Source organism: Rhinolophus ferrumequinum, chromosome 28 (assembly GCF_004115265.2).
Source record: "Rhinolophus ferrumequinum isolate MPI-CBG mRhiFer1 chromosome 28, mRhiFer1_v1.p, whole genome shotgun sequence".
Taxonomy (NCBI): domain Eukaryota; kingdom Metazoa; phylum Chordata; class Mammalia; order Chiroptera; family Rhinolophidae; genus Rhinolophus; species Rhinolophus ferrumequinum.
Window position 1 is genome coordinate 1,919,045 of NC_046311.1, and position 19,824 is coordinate 1,938,868.

At 50.5% G+C, this 19,824-nt stretch overlaps 1 protein-coding gene across 1 annotated transcript in view; it reads right to left on the reverse strand.

Annotated features, from left to right (window-relative positions):
• Positions 1 to 19,824, reverse strand: part of TMC3 (transmembrane channel like 3) — a 38,904-nt gene that overhangs the window by 14,742 nt on the left and 4,338 nt on the right. Inside the window, exons 2-11 of the mRNA XM_033100213.1 lie at positions 12,472 to 12,700; positions 11,127 to 11,273; positions 7,992 to 8,067; positions 5,739 to 5,820; positions 4,044 to 4,150; positions 3,203 to 3,301; positions 2,976 to 3,118; positions 2,283 to 2,430; positions 1,578 to 1,621; positions 247 to 394 (exon numbers count right to left, since the gene is read on the reverse strand). Coding sequence (XP_032956104.1) covers positions 247 to 394; positions 1,578 to 1,621; positions 2,283 to 2,430; positions 2,976 to 3,118; positions 3,203 to 3,301; positions 4,044 to 4,150; positions 5,739 to 5,820; positions 7,992 to 8,067; positions 11,127 to 11,273; positions 12,472 to 12,560 — 1,083 coding nt within the window. The 5' untranslated portion in view covers positions 12,561 to 12,700. The remainder of the gene's footprint in view (positions 1 to 246; positions 395 to 1,577; positions 1,622 to 2,282; positions 2,431 to 2,975; positions 3,119 to 3,202; positions 3,302 to 4,043; positions 4,151 to 5,738; positions 5,821 to 7,991; positions 8,068 to 11,126; positions 11,274 to 12,471; positions 12,701 to 19,824) is intronic.

The window sequence follows — 19,824 nt, forward strand, 5'->3', positions numbered from 1 at the left end:
CAACTCAAAGGTAAGAACGTGCAAATGCGTGAAGCTGTTTTTGAATCGAAAACGCTCCTGATGGAGAGCAGAGAAATTCCTTAGCGCAGCCCGGTGTTGCCACTAGCTTACAGCCCGGGTGGTCTGTGCTCTAGAAAGACAGGACTGAAGCTTGTCCGAGGAGTATCTCCAGCTGACACCTGTGAGAAATGCCACAGAAATGGGGGTGAGGCGAGCGGAGAAGGGGATGCGGCTTCTGTGTGGTACCTCGTTCTTTTCCCAGAGCGTCAACTCCTTCTTCGACTGTTCCAGCTTCTGGGACCGGTCCACCACGAAGTAGATGAGATAAATGCTCCCCGCCAGTGAGACCAGCACCAGCATGTTGGCAACGACCCGCAGGCAGACGGTCACAGCTCTGTGGGAGGAGCAGGTGTGAGGACGGCACGCTGAGCTCTGCCCAGGCACCCGACGCACAGACGACACCTGGGGATCCCGGGCACAGGGCTGGCGGGAAGCAGCCAGTCCAGTGCGAGTTCTCCCCTTTCTCTACCCTCCTCCCCCACGTCCAGTTATCATAGACCAGAAAGCCTATCACACCTTTGTTTTCTTCAAGTTTTGACGGACTCAAGAGGATTAGAATTTGTGTGTGGAAGAGGGATGAGAAACAGTTTTTGCTGATTTGTTTGCTTATAACAATGAAGCACTGAATGAGATGTCTCTGAACTGGAACAGACTTAGGGCGGCTATAGTTTTGAAATTTGAGGGAACATGAAAATCATCCGTGAGTTTGGCTGTGCAAGACCTGCTAACCACATGGACCGTTGTGTCCCAACCCCAGACAGTCTCCTTCCCTAAATCAGGGTCGTGCCCTCGCCCTCTGAGAAGCACTGACGAGTCCCATGCTCTCATTTCACAGGTGAGGAAGTCCAGGCCAGGAAGGTCAGGGTCACGGGAGCTGATGACAAGGAGGGCTAGAACACGTGTCCCGACTCCCTGTGGAGTCCCACCCACGCCCGGCTTCCTCTCTGTGCTCAGGGGGGCTCCCTCCCTGTGCAGACTCACCACGGGGTGAAAGAACCATCGAGGACTTGGGAAAGCAGGGGTGTCAGTCCCATGGGGACAGGCTCGTTGCCCCTTCCTGGGAAAGACCCTGCTGGATCAGCAGAGTCCCAACCTCACCAAGGTGGCCCCCAAACCCGGCAAAATCACTTGGGGAGGCTGGTCAACAAGAAATGGATACTATCCGTGTCTTGTGACTTCAGAGATTTGCTGGTACATAAAGCTGGACTTGCCTCGATGTAGCAAACTAGAACTTGGCGCTAAAAAGACTTCTTTTATTATCAAAGTAAAAGAACAGGAAGCTGGTCAGCTTCAGACCTCCCAACCAGTCGCTGGGTCAGTGGGAGGAGGAGCCACTCCTAAATACTGGAATTGAACAACTGCCGGCTTTCCCCATGTCTCATCACTGGAAGGCTAGATTTTAGGAAGAAAGAACTGCCTGATGATGTGTGAAAGTAAGATACAGATAGTCGGGTGATTTTGGTGGCAGAGAAAACTAGCTTATCCATACATTCAGCATGGGGAGTCTGAATACATACAGGTTTTTGCTTTTCTTCTTTTCCTGTTCTTCTAGGATCGCCTCCTTCAAGGAAACACATACACGATGTTAAAAGCTAAACATCATTATTAATCATCAATCTTTAGAAATATTTTGTGATCAAAACTGATTTATTAGTTTATTTTCCATCATAACTTCACTCTGCAAGGTTCTACTGATACCAGTGCTTTCTGTCATAAATAGATAGAAAAGGAGATTGGAGGTTGAAAAGAGATGGGAGAGTCAATTCTGTACGTAACTGAAGTTTTTGTCAAAAGGGGGCACCGTTTAGCTGCCTGACTGTTCAGCAGATTCAAGTTCTAATGCTCTCACTGCACTGTCTGCCAACATGGAAAGTTTATCGCCCCCACATATGTGTTTATTCATTTACAAGCTATCTACGTGTAATACGGTACAAGTCCATTAGACGAATGATCCAAAATACACAAATGGAAATGTCAGAAGGATGAAAATAAGAGAATAAAAATAAAGAGAAGTTCCAATTATGTCAATAAAGTTGATTAGGGAAGAAAAAAACAAAAGAGAAGTTCTCACATTTTCTTTCTGGACTCAACTGGGTGGGTGGAGGCCCCCTGGGGAGAGGACCCAGCCCTCGTCCAGCCGCGGGCCAGGGGCTGAGGACTGAACAGCTGGGCCTCCGCGCCCCCCCTGCCTCCCCCCTCGCAGGCAGGCGGCCCTCGCTCACCCGGATGCTGTTCACGATGGCCGCGGTTTTGCTCTCCGCAGCCTCCGGGTTCCCAATGAGGTAGTCCCAGGCACAGAACACCCGCCAGCAGAAGGTGTAGTTCTCACTGGAAGCGCTGGCCAGGCTCGTGCGGGAGTTCTTAGCCATCCTGCAAAAGAGCCAGAGTGGTCACACGAGGACACTGTCAGGACAGGCGCGGCCACGGTTACCGGCTGGTTCAGCCCCGACCCGTGTCCTCGGCCACCCCTTCCCAACAGTGTGAAAATGGCAACAGCCGGTTATTGGTTACAAGCGGTCCCACCGCTGTGCTGGCCAGGCGGCCCCCGAAGGCGTGTGGCCCTGGGAGCCAGCCCACTGCACCTCTGTGCAGCTGTGACTGGAAATGAAATTCTTTCTTTCCAGCTGAACCAGTGGAGCCCATGCCCACTGAGGGTAACTCCACCCCTCCACTGTCCGAAACGACATGAACTGGTACGTCTGCATGGTCGGGTCTCTCCAGACCCAGCACAGAACCGGGCCCAGAGGAAAGAGTGTTCAGTAACTATTGGTTAAAACCAGCACGACTCTTTTAGCCTTGGTCTCATCTGTACAATGGGTACAGTCACGCCCTAGCTTGACAGGATGCCTGATAAGATTAAATGAGACGGCGCACGTCCCTCTTGGCACACATTCTGAGAAACTGAGCAGCCATACTTTTTTAAGAGGATGATGAAGCTGTACGCAAACACTGCCATCCCCACCAGGAAATACGCCAAGGGCAGCCGGTAGCCAGCTCTCCCGATCCTTCTCTCTCTGCCGTAGTAGCCGTAGAAGAGGACTGAGTACTGGAGGTAACCCTGCAAAGACAGCGCTGGTGTCAGCTCTGACTCCCATTCAGGCCCTCCCTCCAGACGAGCCTGTGGCCCAGCCTCGTGCCTCACCCCCAGGGACCAGACGGTGTCCAGGTCTTGGGCAGATGCAATGTGAGCCTTGGGGATGGTCTTGCTGGCCGTGCTTCCAAAGGGCTGGCCTGCAATGAGCTGGTGAGAGAGACAGGACGTCCCATGGGCCTCTGGGTGCGAGGGGACAGGAGGGAAAGAGGCAGGTGACCTCCAGTCTCTCGGGAAGATGCTGCATGTAAGCGCCCTCTAGCGGGTGGATTTCGGCTGAATCCTCACTGATGCGAAATTAACAGGGTGGCCGGAGTTTCTGTGCCTGATCAGCGCCTGGGTGTTCTGTCTCTGGCTGCACCTGGCTTCCAGGGGTGGATGACTGACATCCCTGGGTTTCTCTAAAGACTTGGGAACTGGCCCCGTTGACTTTGTGAGGAGGAAGGAGAGTGGAGACATGGGTTTGATTTGAACACGGTGTCCACAAACTGGCCCGAAGGCCAAATCCAGCCTGATGCCTCTTTTTGTATAGCCCGAAAGCTGAGAACAGTTTTTCCACTTTTAAATGGTTGGGGAAAAATTCAAAAGAAGAGTCCTATTTTGTGACACAACGATTGTAATGAAACGCAAATTTCAGCATCTGCGCGTACAGTTGTCTGCGAGCACAGCCACCCTTGGTGGTGTCTGAGCTGTGCTGCATCTGCACAAATGGGTGGGTGGGCGTCACGGCCCACGGACCCCGACCTCGTTACTGCCTGGCCCTCCCCAGAGCCAGTCTGCGCCTGCTCTGACACACAGGCTGTCCTCCACACCACGGGCTGCTCACAGTGCTGCTCAAACGGCTCCGCCTTTCCCCGGACGGCATGTGCTTCTCTCCTGAAATAGTTCTTACCTCAGGAATGATGACAAAAGCACCCGTCATAATGGTGAGCACAATATTAATTCCAAATAGCCATCTCAAGAAGATGAAGTAGGAGGCAACCCCAGATCCAAAATGACCTGCAGAAAGACACAATGATGAGGACCCCCCCAGGGCCAGAGGCTCTCCATGCAGTGACCAAGGAATCTCATCATCTAAAAATGACTGTGTAGCTGGATCAACGCGCTGCCATGTCCACCAGTTACTGAGGCAGAAAAGAGCCCCAATGAAGTAATTTTCCTCATGTCATATTCATCTCAAATACTTTTATCCAACTTATAATATTTCATGTAGGTGCAGAAGTACCAGCATCTTCTGAGAATCTGACATTTTTCTTTTTATTTTCCATTACTTTTGAGAATTCCAAGGATTCCTTTAAAGTTTCTTCTGTCTTAATTTCAAGATAAATAATTTGCTAGATGTTAACATTAGGAGAAACGGGGTGAAGGGGTTACAGGAACTCTCTTTGCAACTTTTCTATACATGTAAACCTATTCTAAAATAAAAAGTGCATTTAAAAACAAATTTCTATTGAGAAAATAAGGGCGCACAGAAGAAGTTAGACGAGGACGTCGATGGTATTTATGACCTTCTGGAGCAGATGGGTTAAAACAAATAACCTCTCTTCAGTTTTTTTCAAATCTAGTCTGTGTGTGTCATGATAAATAGGAAAACACAAAACATCACAGAGAAAACACAAAACATACCTATCCCAAGATCAATACATTAAAATCACTATTGGAATTAGTTTCCACTAAACCTGTAGTGCAGCCCTCCACTATTTTATACATGTATACGTTTTTATATGAAATTGGCATCTCTTTATAGCATGCATCTTGCACTTTCAATATATTGTCAGCATTTTTCCATGCAAAAATGCTCTTCTGTAACATGAATTCTATTGTTCCATCGAATGCATTTTCCATCGTTTATTTAACCTATCCCCTACTACTGGACACACAGAACGTTTCCAACTTTCCACCTGGTAGGTAAGTAATCACCAGGGTGAATCTGCAACGAATCACACTTCTGCCTAAGGTAAGGTTTCCCAGAGGCAGAGCCTGAAAAATGGTTCCGCTAATATGAGTGAGGAGGTGCCCCCGGGAGAAAGGGGTCAGGGCGTCAGGGGAGATGGGGAAAGAGCTGCGTGAGGAGGCGGTCTCGGCTGGAGCCCGGCCTGGCCTGTGCCCGCGGGAAGGAGCTCTGGGGGCAGCACAGAGGTGCTCCCACTTTGAACGCCCCTCAATCAGTCACTGCCTCACGTGGAGCTGGACGGCCTGGCCAGGTGACGTGCGCCCCGCATGTGTAACAGTCCAGACCAGGGGACTCCTCTGGGGAGGGGGGCAAAGCAGCAGCTACGAAAATGCACATCTGTACTTTTGTTTTGCAACTGCCCATGTTACGCTCTTATTCACCCACCATTTTTTCCTTAGTCCTTTGGGATTTGCGTTGTGTCTGACTACTGAAGGAACTGACAGAGCCACAGCAGAACGTGGGACTGTTTCCCTCCCGGGTGATGGTGGTTTCCCCATCTCCAGCAGGGTCAGCGCCACATGTGCCAGTGCCCCCGGCTGCCCGGTGGAAGGACCGGCAGGCGTCAGTCCCTGGCCCCGCTACTGGCCGGACACCAGTGCCGCACCCCACCCCCTCCTCCAGGGGCCAGCTTACTCTCGATTTTCTTTATCCTCGTTTCCCAGGGGATGAAGATGACCAGGAAGTTACGGGCAAGACGAGCCAACTTCCGCCAGAGCTGAAGGAGGGAACAAGGTTAGAGAACTTGGCATCTGTGACAACGGCAGTGGCTTTGGGCACCAGGGTCCTTAGTGGAGGAGGGGATGTGACCAGTCTGACGCCTTCAGGCTGGGTTCACAGGGGCTCGGGGGGCCCTAGGACCACGAGCCCCCAGTCTGCTCTGCGCTCCTGCTCAGAGGGCACCTGCTCTGGGCGCACAGCTGCGGGTCTACACCGAGGTGTGTATCCTCTGGGGTCTCGGCCGCCCCCTTCCTACCATCCCTGCTGCGGGGGGACGCAGAGCTTGAGGAATGAGGCCCAGTACAGCCACCTGAGCCCCCCCTGGAGCGGGGCCCAGAAAGCCACGTGGCTAAGTAACTCCCTACAGGACTACAATCCCCCCCGTTCGAGGACCAGAGTCTAGAGTGTACCCTGAAAATGAGCACCCCCCATCCTGCAGCTGGAGCTCACCTCCCAGCCTCTCTCCTGGCCAAACTTGCCACAGAAAGGTCTGGAAGTTTGTCATGCATGTTTCACACACAACTGCCAGCAGTAGAAAGGCCTGTTTTTTCCCTCAAAGGAGAACACAGCACACTGCGCGCTGACACTGGCTCCGCTCCCCCACTGCGTGGGCAGCTTGTCCATTAACACACAAACCATCTGGGTTTGGGTTGGAAGCGAATGGTATCATTGCAGAAAGGAGAGCTACAGATGTAATTACAGAGTTCTCAGCTGCAAGACAGCACGCGGCCGACGCAGACGCGCCTGATAATGTCATTCTGGACGCGTCTGCTAAGGCCACCAGGCTGCTTGTAAAGGCAAATCTGAACTTTATCAGGAGCTGGAACTGGTCCCGTTCCGCTCGTGATTCCAGACCCAACTCCCATGAGGATGGTGCCCACCCCCTTTGCACCCAGAAAGCCGTGCTTCCCCCCTAGGCTCCCAGCAGTCACTTCCGGGCTCTTCTAGGCTGGGCACATGGTGCCTGATTCCCGTACCTGCCCCCGGGCTTCCCCTCCAGCTCACAGAGGAGGACTGCTGTCCCCTCACCTCCCAGCCCCATGTCCAGAGGACGGGCGGGCGCTCACACACCCTCTGGGGAGGGTGTGGGTTTGGGAAGCATGCGCGTCCCACCGGGTAAGCAGCACTTGGGGTAATCAGGCTACACCTCTGTCTCACTCTGTGCCCTTGGGAAACGGTGATTTTCTGTCTCTGGGATGTCATTTCCTCATCTCTACAAGAAGTAGAAGCCATCCAGTGGTATTCAGAATGCTCTTTAAATTAAACACTGTGTGAGAATTCCAATCCATGGGACAGACTAAAGCAGAGCTGGTTTTGTGAGCAGAGATGCAAAGACTCTGCTCCCAGAGGTCTTGTCTGAGGGGCCGGAGGGGCTCCTCAGTCCAGGCCCCCAGCACTCACTCTGCTGAGGCGTCTACACTAGCTGTGCCCGAGGCAGCTTCCTAGAGACAAAGGGGATTAAAAGGCATGAGACCATGAGTTGGAAGGCATGGGAAAAATACCAGGCTTATCTGATGCTTCAAAACCAAGTCCCCAGGGCGAAAGGCACTGCAAACGGTAAGCAAAAAAACTACTTAGCAACATGGAAAAGTCTTTATGTTGTGGTGTTAAATGAAAAAAGAAGCCAAAATGTATGCATACCATGATTACTCTGATGTGAAAATTAGGTATTCAATGAAACGAGATTTTTAAATAGACACTCTACTGGGAAGTAGGGACGGTCACAGAAGGAGACATGACTTCCCGTCTTCTGAACAGTTACGGAAATTATTGCAATGTCTTTGTAAGCAGATAATTTCAGTATATACTACAGTTTAGCTTTAAGTACCTGAATGGGAAAAATAAGAAACAAACACCTTAGCGCTGTATTATAAAAGGGGCGTTGGATTCACCTATAACCTTCCCTTGTAAGAGACACAAGCAACCAATCCCACACGTGGGATGAAGTCAGGAAAGGTGCTGGATCATTCTCTCAAGGGAAGACATACACTTCGGATACACGAGGCTCACCCAGGGCCACATCACTGGCAAGTGACGGGATCTGGGACCACAATCCCAGGTTGGGGACCTGCAGACCTTACAGCCCCCACGCTGCTCTACGGCGGCTCGTGACTGAGGTCCACGAGGGCTATGGCAGGTGCCACTCCCGAGACCACCTGTGCGCGTTACCTTGGCACCTGCTGCTTGGTAGCCGCGGGTCCTGGTCAGCCGCCCTTCAAACTTCAGGATGATGTCCTTCGCTCGTCTGAGAGGAAAGAGGTGACAGTGAGCATAACTTCATCCATTACAGGCAAAACACGTGAGCGAACACCCCACCACAGGGGCAGGAGGCCGGACAACACGGGACAAGGTGCTGGGGGTCGGGGGAGGCGTGCAGACCTTTCATCTCCTGGTCTCTGGTAATGGGCAGACTCCCAACACCTCAGACGGCGGTCAGCGAGGTGGTGGTTACCGAGGTAGAGGCTGGGGCCGGGGACTGGAGGACGGTGGGCCAAGGAACAGACTTGGCTGTGAGATGAAAGAGTACTCGGGATGTCACGTACAGCACGTGAGTCCAGCTGACGCCGCTGGATGGGATATGGGAACACTGCTGAGAGTGCAAAGCCTGAGCTCTCGTCATGAGGAAGTATTCTTTTCTTTTCGTTGTATCTGTATGAGATGAGCCTACTGTGGTAATCGCTTCACTGGACGTGGGCACCCAGCCAGCATGCCGGATTTACCTTAGACTTACACACCTTAGACTTACATGGGGACACACGCCAATTATTGCTCAGTAAAAGGGGGAAAACATATTTTCTTTAACACTGAAGTAGATTATTTCATACAAACGTTACAAGGGACTTTCTAGTGGCCCCACCCTTGTTGGCTGGAGTCTGAGTTGGGAAACCCGGGCAGCAGGCAGCAGCTTCTCAGTTTGGCCACTTGATGTCAGCACCCTTCCTCCCGCACTCAGTTCCTAGGAGGTGAGTCAGACTAGAAACAGGTATGTCTGGTTCCTGTGAGCAAGAAAGCTGTGTCTACACAGCCATGGACAGCCTGACTCAGCCCGAACCAAACCCGGACACACGAACTGATCACTCTGATGAGCTGACCCGCTGTCTGCCCTGAAAGGATTAATACTGCAAAGGGGGCTAATTCATGGAGCACCCGATGAAGCCCGTGTTAGCGCCGTGGGACAGACTGAGTCGGGCGCTCCTCGAGATGAATGTCACGGTCGAGGGAACCACATCCGGCACAGCACCGCGGGATCCCCACTATGCACGCTGCCCCCCCTCCGTGGGGCCGCACTCAGAGCCCAAGCAGTTTGTCCTTCCAAATCAGTCCAGGTGCCAGGCATTCCTGCATGCATCCCAGCCTCCCAGCAACACCCCCGCTCCGAGTCCTTCCTCGCGAGACCCAGGAGCTGCCGGACTCCCGCTTCCTGGGCAGAGTGACCTCTTCCACACATGACCTGACCAAACCAACGCTCGGGTCTGCACCTCTGCGCCCACATTCCAATCACCCCCAATTCACAGACCAGCCAGTGGTCTGGCTGCGTTCTGGTCAGAACCAGACATGCAGACGAGGGTGAGAGCTGACGTTCCAGCCAGGCAGCCTGGCAGAAGGCCTGGTTTCTTCTTTTGCTTCTCAGGTGTTTGGACAGGAAAGGTCTCGTTTGCTCTGCTCTGCTCTGCCCGCAGGTTGAAACAGCTTAACCTTGTACGGTTCAGACAAATGCTCACCGTCTGCATTTCTGTATGATTTAAAAATTCTGATAGAACCCATCATTTTTTTAAGATAAACTGGTCCGATGATTATGCTGGGAGAGTTCCTGTTTCAGCTGGGGTCAGGAAGCCCACGTGTCCAACTGAGCTCCAGCTCTCAGGAGCTGTGTCCTGGGGTAAGCCACTTCACATCTCTGAGTACCAGTCCTTTCAGCTGAAGAGTGCCATCCTCACTTAAAGAGGTGAAAGGGGTGAGAGCAGGTCACAGACAGGGAACGTAACTGGCAACGTCTGCGAGTCAGAAAGACAGGTGTGATCTTCGCTACCTGGGCAGCCACCTGGGCAGCCACCGGGGGCAGGCGGCACCTGGTCCTGACTGGAAGAACACGCCTTGGAGAGCAAGTCTAACAAAGGTGGGTTTCAGGGGAGGAAATGCATGCCTCAAGGCAGACCAGGAGAGCAAGGGCTACGTGCTGGGCATCTGGACGAGGCACTGGACCATAAGAGAGGGTGGTGCTTCTAACCCTGGCCACACGGCGGTGGGTGCCTGGTGGGCAATTCACTGCTTGTTTTCTCCAGGGGCGTCCACGTCTCAGCTCGACAGGACCGGCCATTATGTCCCTTCACAGCTGTGGCCCCAGACAGCGGCATCACCGATCACCACTCACTCACGGGGAGTGATGACTGCACACCCCGGACGCCTGGCACTCGGGGGGTTTATCTCACTTAATCCCTGCACTGATCTCAAATGAATATGCGAAGCAACCAGCCTGAAAGCACCTTGGGAACGCGGAGCCCTCGTTGCGGACCCCTGCCTCAGTAGATCTGAGGACAACCAGGCCTCCCTGAGTGTTCGGCAGACATTTCTGGAAACCTGCTGCGGGAGGCAGGCACTCCTCTTCACCGTCACTTCAGCACTGAAGGGGAAGGAGCTGGTATTTAGAGAAATTAAGAAAACTACCCAGTACCCCCACCACTGATTGGTGGCGGCCGTGTGTGCATTCAGGCAATCTGGCTTCAAATCTTCAGCTCTTCTCCACCATCTGAACAGATGCTCCGACAGGAGTCTTAGTGTCACAGTTATCTGGCTTCCCACGAAGGCTTTTCTCCACAGAGGGAGGTACTAGCCAGGCAGGTAAAATTAACAGCTATTTTCACTTGGACTGTGGACTCAAGAGGTGCTGTAATACATCATAAATTCCCAACTGGCCCGTCATGGTGGGGAGTCACCTCTAGAGACAGGTTTTAAGCCAGCCCTGCCCATTGTTCCTGTGCAACTGTCATGCATTTGGCTCAAACACACTCTTATAAAAGTTCTTTACAGGTCTGACATTTCTGGTGCCGACAGGATTGTACATCTGTCTCTAGAGAGGTTATTTTGTTCACCTCTACTATTTGAAAAGGAGGTAGAAAACGAGAAACTTCCAACACACACACACCAAGACACACAGGGAACGGGCCACCTGGAGGCCCGGCCTGGGCCAGAGACCCTCACACATCTCTGTGCCTTCTCCCACGGTCTTTCCGCCAGTTTGCCAGGCCGGGCCGGGCCGGGCGGTACAAGGGAGTGAGCACTGACAGCCACGGAGACTGGACTTACCGCAGTGCCCTCAGCTTCTGTCCCATGGTCCAGGGTCTGCTCTGCAGGTTTGCCATCAGCTCCTTCTGGAACTGTATGTTCTGGAAGATTTGCTCTGGATCACTGCTGTCCCCCGTCTCACCAGCATTAAAGCTGTCATCCAAGCTGCTGCGTGCACCGGGCGCAAAGGAGGAAATCTGATGAGCAGAACTCTTACAGCAAGGACCTTGCCTGAGCAAGGTTAGCCTCTTGCTGCCTGGGGCTGGGGTGGGGTGGTGTGGGGTGCGTGTGTGTGTGTGTGTGTGACAGTGAGTACATGCAAGGGGTATGTGTGTGTGTAGGATGGGAGGGGCCAGGAGGGAGTGGGAGAATTTGGCAGTGTTATAATAGCAGCCCACCAAAACACTTTTACTGGATTCTATTACTTGGGTGGGTCAGTGAAAGAGAATGCTTTCCCAGCCTGAGAGAGATTTTCAGAAGACGCCATAGAAGGAACTAAGAGGGTGCTTATCCACAATTCCTCAAAAGCAGCATCTTTGATGGCAAAACAATGTCCTTTCTCAGGCTCATTGAAAGAATCAGCTCGTTTTAGACAGGACTCCTCCCTGTTCCCTAACTCCGGATGTAAAATAAATAGAAACCAAATTCTGTTGCCCAGAAATCCCTCCCTGTTCCCACTTCAATTTATCTGAAACTTGACATAACGAAGGCAGAAGAGGCAGCAATTTCTTCCAACAAGAAACTAGCTGAGCAATTTTACGTGGACAAATATTTCAAGGAAATAGTTACTCTCTAGGCAAATAATTTCTCAACATGTAGCAACATTTATTCCCAGTAATAATTAATACACTGATCTTACTGCAACCGCTTGGGAAAGAAGCGTATTCTCCTTTGCCTGTTTGATCAATGATGCACTTAATAAAAAGGAAGAGAAAATAATTCCTTTGCTTTTCTTGAAATTAGATAGTTTCACTTACGTAAAGGAGAATTTTCTCCAATTTATGGAGGTTTTAACACACCTTTACAAACATTTAACAAATCTGACTAGACCCCCCCCACGGCATACGAGCCTGAAGCCTTTCCCAGCAGACACCTTATTTGTTAAGAGGACATGTTACCTCTCTGCTAACTGAGGGAACAGAGAGACAGAGGAAGCGTTTCTCTATAGTCTGTGGGTATGGCCAGCGGGAAAGCCAGGTTGGGGCACAGGTTTGGGTTTGGCTCTCCTGGTCAAGGAGCGATGGAGCCGCCTCCTTCTGTGCACCTGCCGAGGTTCTGCGAGAACCTGGACCCAGGCGTTTCTGTGCTCATGCTGAAGGCGCACCGTCCCCAGGGTTCCCTTCCCCACACACCTGCCTTCACTCACCTGAGCAGCAGGGACTCCCGGTACAAGTAGTGCTGGCTGGCATTTCTCCGGATGCTTCTGTAGCGCTGGGATGCCCTAGAGGGTTTCATGGGCGCCGGTGATCACTAGGGGTGAGTGGGGCACGGGAAGCCAGCAGGCAGGGTCTGCTCCAGGGGAGGTTTCTGAATGTTGCCGCAAGTCGCTCTGCCCTCCAGGTCTCAGGAGCAGGACTGCTGGTCTGCCGCTGGTGCTGGAGCAGGGAAGAAGCCAGGAGGCCAGTCATGCATATGCATGTGGGTCATGCATATGCATGCCGACCATGACTATGTATGTTAAGGTGGTTACAGCAGCCGGGACTGGCTGGAGTCTGGACAGCGGGGGGCTTGGCAGCTGATCTAGGGGTCACCAAGTCATACATCTGTGACCCCTTCTGCCCACACAGGGCTCTGTGGTTTGCAAAGCACTTTACATAACTTATCGTGACTGGCGTCCACAAAATAACTTGGGGAGAACGAAAGGCAGAGCTTATCTTTTCCCATTTTTACATCAAGAAAGAGGCTGAGAGAGAATGAGATTCTTGAGCGTGTTCACACAGCATTGTCCAGGGGAGGGACAGTCATACATTTTATTTGTTTTTATGATTTTTTTCCAGCTTTGTTTTCTATTTTCAAAAAAGTCACACCTACAGAAATGCTGATAGAATACTACTGTGAATACTGTATACTTTTCACCTAGATTCACCGATTGCTAACGTTTTGCCACATCTGCTGTATTTCTCACTATATACATTTCCCCCGACACCATTTAAACATAGTTTTCAGAAATAATGCCATGTCACCTCCAAATGCTTCAGCATGGTATTAATCCTAAATTAACACGTTAGTACCTGACGTTTCTCAGTGTGGTCACAGGAATCCACACGATGACCCTATGAGCCTGGTGCTTGGAGAAATCAGAGGCCGCCTTGAGTTTTCAGGGTAAGAAAGTAAGAATCTGAGAGACAGGTGATCACACGCATATTCTGAGAACAAATCTCCTGCTGTAAGACGGGCTGCCTAGCTGGCCCCGGGCCCTGGGCAGAGGTCGGCAGCTCCTTTCACCGTCCCCAGCCAGAATGGGCCCAGAGCCCTTTGTCACGGGCAGGTTCCCATCTGCAGGCATTCGTAACAACTACCACTCACCAGGACTCTCTGCCACGAATTCACCCCCAAGTCCAGGAGTTCCCCCAGTTTCACAACATGAACCTCTATTGTCTAATTAACACAGGAATGGTTGGTTTGCAGTGAGGTTAATCGTCCATTACCTGGGTGGGAAGGTGCAGGACTGACATAGGAACGCGCCTTTCTGTTCATCTCCAGTTAGTATAGCTGGGGACTCAACAGGTAGGTAAGTAAATGAATGGGGTGGCCAGCAGACGTCGCGGAACGAAGGACACCCGTCAGGAAGGCCAGGTGGGGCCGAGAACCTCATTCGTTCCGTCATTCCTTTATGGATTCATCAGCAGATAATCAGACCGCACTCACTGTCTGCACACACTGGCCTGGCGAGGGCCCCGAGGTCTGGGCTGTTTGACAGGTGTTCAGACCCAGGGCTCAGGGCGCCGGGACAAAGCAGAGTCTGGGTGCCAGAGCTGGCCTTGGGTCAGAGACGGACCTGGGGGCCTGTGAAGCCAGGTGAGCTGTCCACCAATCTGTCTGAGGTCATCTGGATAAAATTCGTGCTTATCAAATGCACAAAATGGCATGTATAATAGAATTATTTCTAGCCCCCAGAACTTTTTTGGCATTCTTTTAGAGATCTTTACTTTTACGCACTATTTCTGAGCACTGCAAAGATTTTTTTTATCCTACCTTTTCTAAAGGCCCCTCTGCCTCATTTTGAAACATTTATTCAAAATATGAAATATTTTATATTGATTTTATGCAATTTACTATTTTGAATATTTTTGTCTCCTCTTTGCATATACGAGTATTTTACCAGCAGATCATTGAGTGGAAGCTCCTATCTAAATATGAAGCATTCCATTTCCCCCATTTCTCAAACACCCATTTTGTCCTCCCACATGCATTTTTTCCCCCCCACTGATGCTTTGTCTGCTTTTAGCATGATTTCTTTAGAATTAGTTTTCCAGAAGTGAAATGACTGGGTCAAACAATTTTCATTTTTAAAAAATTGTCATTTTAAAAAAATTCAGTATGTTGTCAAATGAAAGTTGCTCTCTTTACATGTGATGTGATGTGTTTTTATGATTATTGGTAAATGAGTTCTTAAGGGGCTCAGATTTGCCTGTGGACTCCTAATGGTTTCCTTGGTATGAGTTTTAAAAAAAAAAAATCCCTTTGAAGTGCCCCTGGCATCCAAGTCAGTGCTGCTGGTCACTCCGGACAAGGGACAAGAGCTGAGGGACGCAGATTCACTTGCCAAGTTCCTCCCTAAGCTCCCGTTCCCTGCAGGGGATGGCAGGGGACAAACTGCCTGCAGGCATGTGACTTCCTCTCTCAGTCTGATTAGAGGCTTTAGATGTCCTGCATGATTTTAAGTTAGGCCAGGACGTGCAGACATATAAAATGACTAAAAATCCCTCAAGCAAGTGCTTACAATTGGAACATTTAAGAACAAAATGGATGCATTGTCAAAATGAGGTAAAACTATTATTCCTAGACCAACTGTGTACAGGATCTTTGTGGTGGGAGAAGGAAGGTTATGAAGGAAAGGGAGAGAAGTAGCAATGAAAGATCTATTTGTATAACATACAAATCCCTTTCAGCTAAAAAAAAGAATAAAATTTTGTTATAAAACCCAGGAGGTTTTAACAGAAATCATCAGAAGGCTTAGCTTACAGGAACAAAAACATTCACTCCCTACATCATCAAGTAAAGACATTTGTTTCCATCGCTAAATGAATTCTGTTCCGAGACATTAATATCCCCGAACACGCCCGAAAGTGTAATGTCTGAGTGCCATCGGCAACGCCGAGCCCCCTTTTGTAAGATATCAAGTTTCTAGCTCTGGATTTTACAAGACAGACTTTTTCATTTCTGAGATATATTTGCACGCTTGTTATATTGTGTCAGTGAGACTAAAAGCTTTTGTTTGAAGCTTAGAAACATGTTGTGGGTCTGGAAAATGTTATTCAGGGAAGATGCTCAAGAATAAATGGTTTCTGACCGTCTGACTAACAACTGAATTTGTGGAGACATGAGAACAAATGATTCTGTTGTTGTTGTTGAAATCCTCCTGAAATCATCAGCTGCAAATAAGCTTGACACTGAGCAGACACCCTGAGACTTCCATGGGGAGGGGGTGGGGGTCATGTGACACTGTTACTCATCTAGATACTTGCGAGCTTAGTCATTTTATACCAACTACTGCCATGGCCATTACTGTCACTATTATTTACATTATTTTTAACGTCAGCATGAGAGCTTGGTTAGAATGTTTTTGAAATTTCTTGAGAACTACTCTGATTCCTGGAGAGAACATGCAAAGAAAGGATACTGCAAGTCTGTTTTATTAAGTGTATGACAGACACACTACGTGGGCTCTTCAATCCAGCTAAGAAAAAAATTCTACAGATGCCTTCCCCCTTCGAAGAAGCATACGAATCTAATAAACAAAGCTGAATGGCCGCCAACGACATACCCAGAACTTAACTGGGTGTGGTGTTAACATTTACTGCAGTGGCCATGGAGGAGGGAAGCAGTGGCCAAAGCCCAGAGACGTGGGGATGGAGCCCAGAGCTCCTGGGAAGCAGGCCGCCTGCTGAGACACTCACACTGTAACTGAACACGGGCTCCCGGCCCAACTGCAGAAGAACGAAATCCGCTAAGTGGCGTCTTCATGAGGTGAGAAAAGGAAGACAAATGATCACTAATGATGACAGGGTCCCATGAAGCTTGTACCCGTTACTCTGGAAGCTGTGGTGACGCAGACTTGGCCTGTGCAGCAGGGAATTACAACGCACAATTAAATGCTGTCACTTGGGAACGGCACGCTGTGGTGCACGGCCAGACATAGGCCTCGCCGTGCTGTACGTTTACTGTATTCCAACTCTGCTGCGGTGGTTCACCTGCAGCCAGCCTCATGGTGCAGGAGTAGCACCCACGTGCCAGGAAACCACTTGGGGGTTGGAAACGGAGAGAGAAGGTTCATGAAGACCACACACAGGGGAGCAGTGGGATAGGCTACAGGAGGGGCGTCGGTGTCTGCCGCCTGCACACGCCAGTCTTGGGAACTAAGCAAGTCCAGTGCAGACAGCTGAGCTAGTGAGATTGAGGAGGGCACCTTGGCATGGACGATTTGAGAGCAACATTCCAAAGAACGGCCTCTGACATGTGTCTGGCCGGCCACAGCTCAACGCAGAGAGCCCCAGGCGGAGCTCACGGGACCCGGCAAACATCGCCTGCCTGGTGACCTCACTCAGCAGCGCTGAGAAGCAGGGCCTGTGTTTTTCCTGGTTGGTTTAACCATAGGATACACAATCCTGTAAACAAATTAATCTCCCTGGGGACTTCTGAAAACATCCTAAATGCATTACCATTTTTCTGTCTAAAGGAAGCTTAGCAAGAAAACAATTACGGAATAGGACCTGAAATGATCTCTAAATGGCCATAAAATAGAGAAGGCAGTCGACACAGCTGCAGGAAGAAAAATGAACCAAGTGCTGTTTGCTAAAATCTAGGACCGATTCCTTCTGAGAGTTGTCCTGATCCTTTCCTGTTCTTTCTCCCTCTGTCAGCTTATAGCAGAAACCCTCTTTCACCTTCCTGTAAACGTGTCTGTTCCCTCCTGCTGCCTACAGCCTTTCTGCTCGTCCCCTCCTATCCAACTTAACACCAAGGCAGAAGTAGAATTCTCACACGCGGCCTATGTGGGGTGAGCTGGCTTGGCCAGGACAGGGAGGACGAGTGACAGGAAGGAACCAAAACATTCATTTGTGTGGTCTCACCAAGCTTTTGCTGACTGCCTGCCTGGTTTGGGCCTGGTCCTGTGTACTTCCTTAGGGATGAAATTTAAAAAACACACCGTCCTCTCCTAAAAGCAATTTGATGCTTAGTGGGACGACAGACAAAGCAAGAATTACAACGCGAGAGTTAACTGCTGTGCTATATGGATGCTTGGAGCAACGGGAGGATAGGAGACAGGGAAGGCATATTGTTTGGTTTGGGTCTCGAAAGATAAATGACTATTCTGAACGTACAATGGGGGGCACAGGTAGGTCATTCAAGATGGAAAGTGACAATGGCCTTTGGGGACAGGGAGGAGCTGCCACCCTCCTCCAATCACGCAGGCTCTGAACAGTCTATCCGCTTACCTTCCAGCCTCACCCACAGGGCCCAAGGGAGGGCGCTGACAAACATGGCAGGGGGCATGGGGTGTGGACATTCAGATGCCAGGCACTGAGAAGACAGAATCCACGGCTGAGGTTATGGCACCAGGGAGCCCAGGCTGAGACGACTACGACAGAGTGGTTTTCCAAACCCTAGGAGACACTGCTGGGTGAAAGCCCAATGAAGGTATCCAGCCTTCCAGTGGCCGGCACTCATTCATTCCTTACGTACATGAAGTACAATCTCATTCATTCAATAATTCGTCAACGGATCAGTGATATCTACTGCCATCCCCTTGGCTCGTCTCTGGGGACACAGCATGAATCAGACGCCACCCCCCACATCTGTACTGGGGGCTGCTGAGAAGCCAGTCTCTGTCCATCTGCCATCACACCTGGGGTCAGCTGTGGGCTGTGGCCTGCTTTGTCCTGTTGTATCTCTTCTGAGAAAACTTCAGGAGCCTCTGCCCATTCTCACTACAAGAAGCCTGTACTTCTAGTTTTCCGTCTGCCATTCAGGACTTCCACCATGTGTCCCCTGAACCTCCCCGTCTGTGCAGCTGGACCTTCACCCCAAACCAGCTGCCCTGCTCACTGCTGCCTCGCCCCCGGGCCTGACCCTCCCACACCAGAACATTCTCTTCTCTTCTCTTTGCCTGCCCAGGTCCACAGGCTCCCCTGACGTCATCTGTAGCCACCAGACGGCTCCCTTATTGTCCCTCTCTGAACATGTCAACCTCGGTACCTGCCGTGGCCATAGCTGGAATGATCTGAGCAACCAGAAAGAGTAGACATGGATTAAAACACAGAGTGTAAAATAAATATCCACGAGTCCATAGTGCTATACATAAATGGTTGAGTAGATAAATAACTGGGGGGGACAGACAGATCTCCAATGCAGCGGAGTCCAAATACCATATGGAGGTACTTTGTCTTCAAAGCGCCCCCATCCGTTCAGTGGGGACTGCAGTCTCTGCCTTTCCAGGCGGACGGTACGAGGGAGAGGAGAGAGAATGTCACAGGGGACACCTGACGAGCGCTGCCTGGCCAGCATCAAGGCCACTCGGAAGCACCGCGGTGCCACATGACGCCAAGGACGCTCCCCTGGTCTTCCTGCGCCAAACTCATAACCCGGGGTAACCATGAGAAAAACACAAGACCAACAGCAGCGGAGGGACACGCCATGACACACCCGATCAGCACCCTCCAAACGGTCAGAGTCGCCTACACTGAGGCCAGTCAGAGAAACTGTCAGAACCAAGAGGATTCTATAATGAAATGGTGACAAAATGGAAGGTGGGATCCTTGAACACGGAAAGGACATTGGGCAAAACTAAGGAAATGCAAATAAAGTATGGATTCTAATTCATACGAATGTATCAATATTGGTTCATGAATTGTGAAGAATGTACACGCTAATGTGAGATATTAGTGATGGGGAAACGGGGTGCGGGGTACAGGGAGGCTCTCCACATTATCTTCAGTCTTTTTTAAATCTAAAACTATTATAAAATTAAAGTTATTTAAAAAACACCGTAATGACAAGGGCAGGAGTAAAAAGCTCTAAGCTGCCTTTGCAAATGTCATCTCCTCCTTTTATGCTTTTTTGCATGCAAACTACATGCTTCCGCTACTGACACGACTGGTCACTACTGGCGGAGAAGCTCGCGTCTGCTGAGGACCTCGGCTGCTGTTCACATCTGTTAACAGCGCAGCGCCATGAACCCTCAGGCCCGAGAGCTCACGGGTAACATGCACCCTGTACTGACAGTGGAATTACGGAGTCTTCATGGATGTGGCGGGTGGTCCATCTCAGTTTTGTACTAAAATCTCCTGCACAATACTGGCTCAAGGAATGCCAGCCAGCGAGAGGAATACACACTGTCTCACACCGTTTTGTAAGTCCTTGAAGTGGACCTTTCTGGTTCCTTTGGATCCTGACGGCCAGCCTAAACCGTTCCGTGTCATGCTCACGTATTCTGACCTCTGCTCTTCCCTGCTGCTTAATGATCTTCCTGTGAATTGTACAGGAAACGAAGCAAATG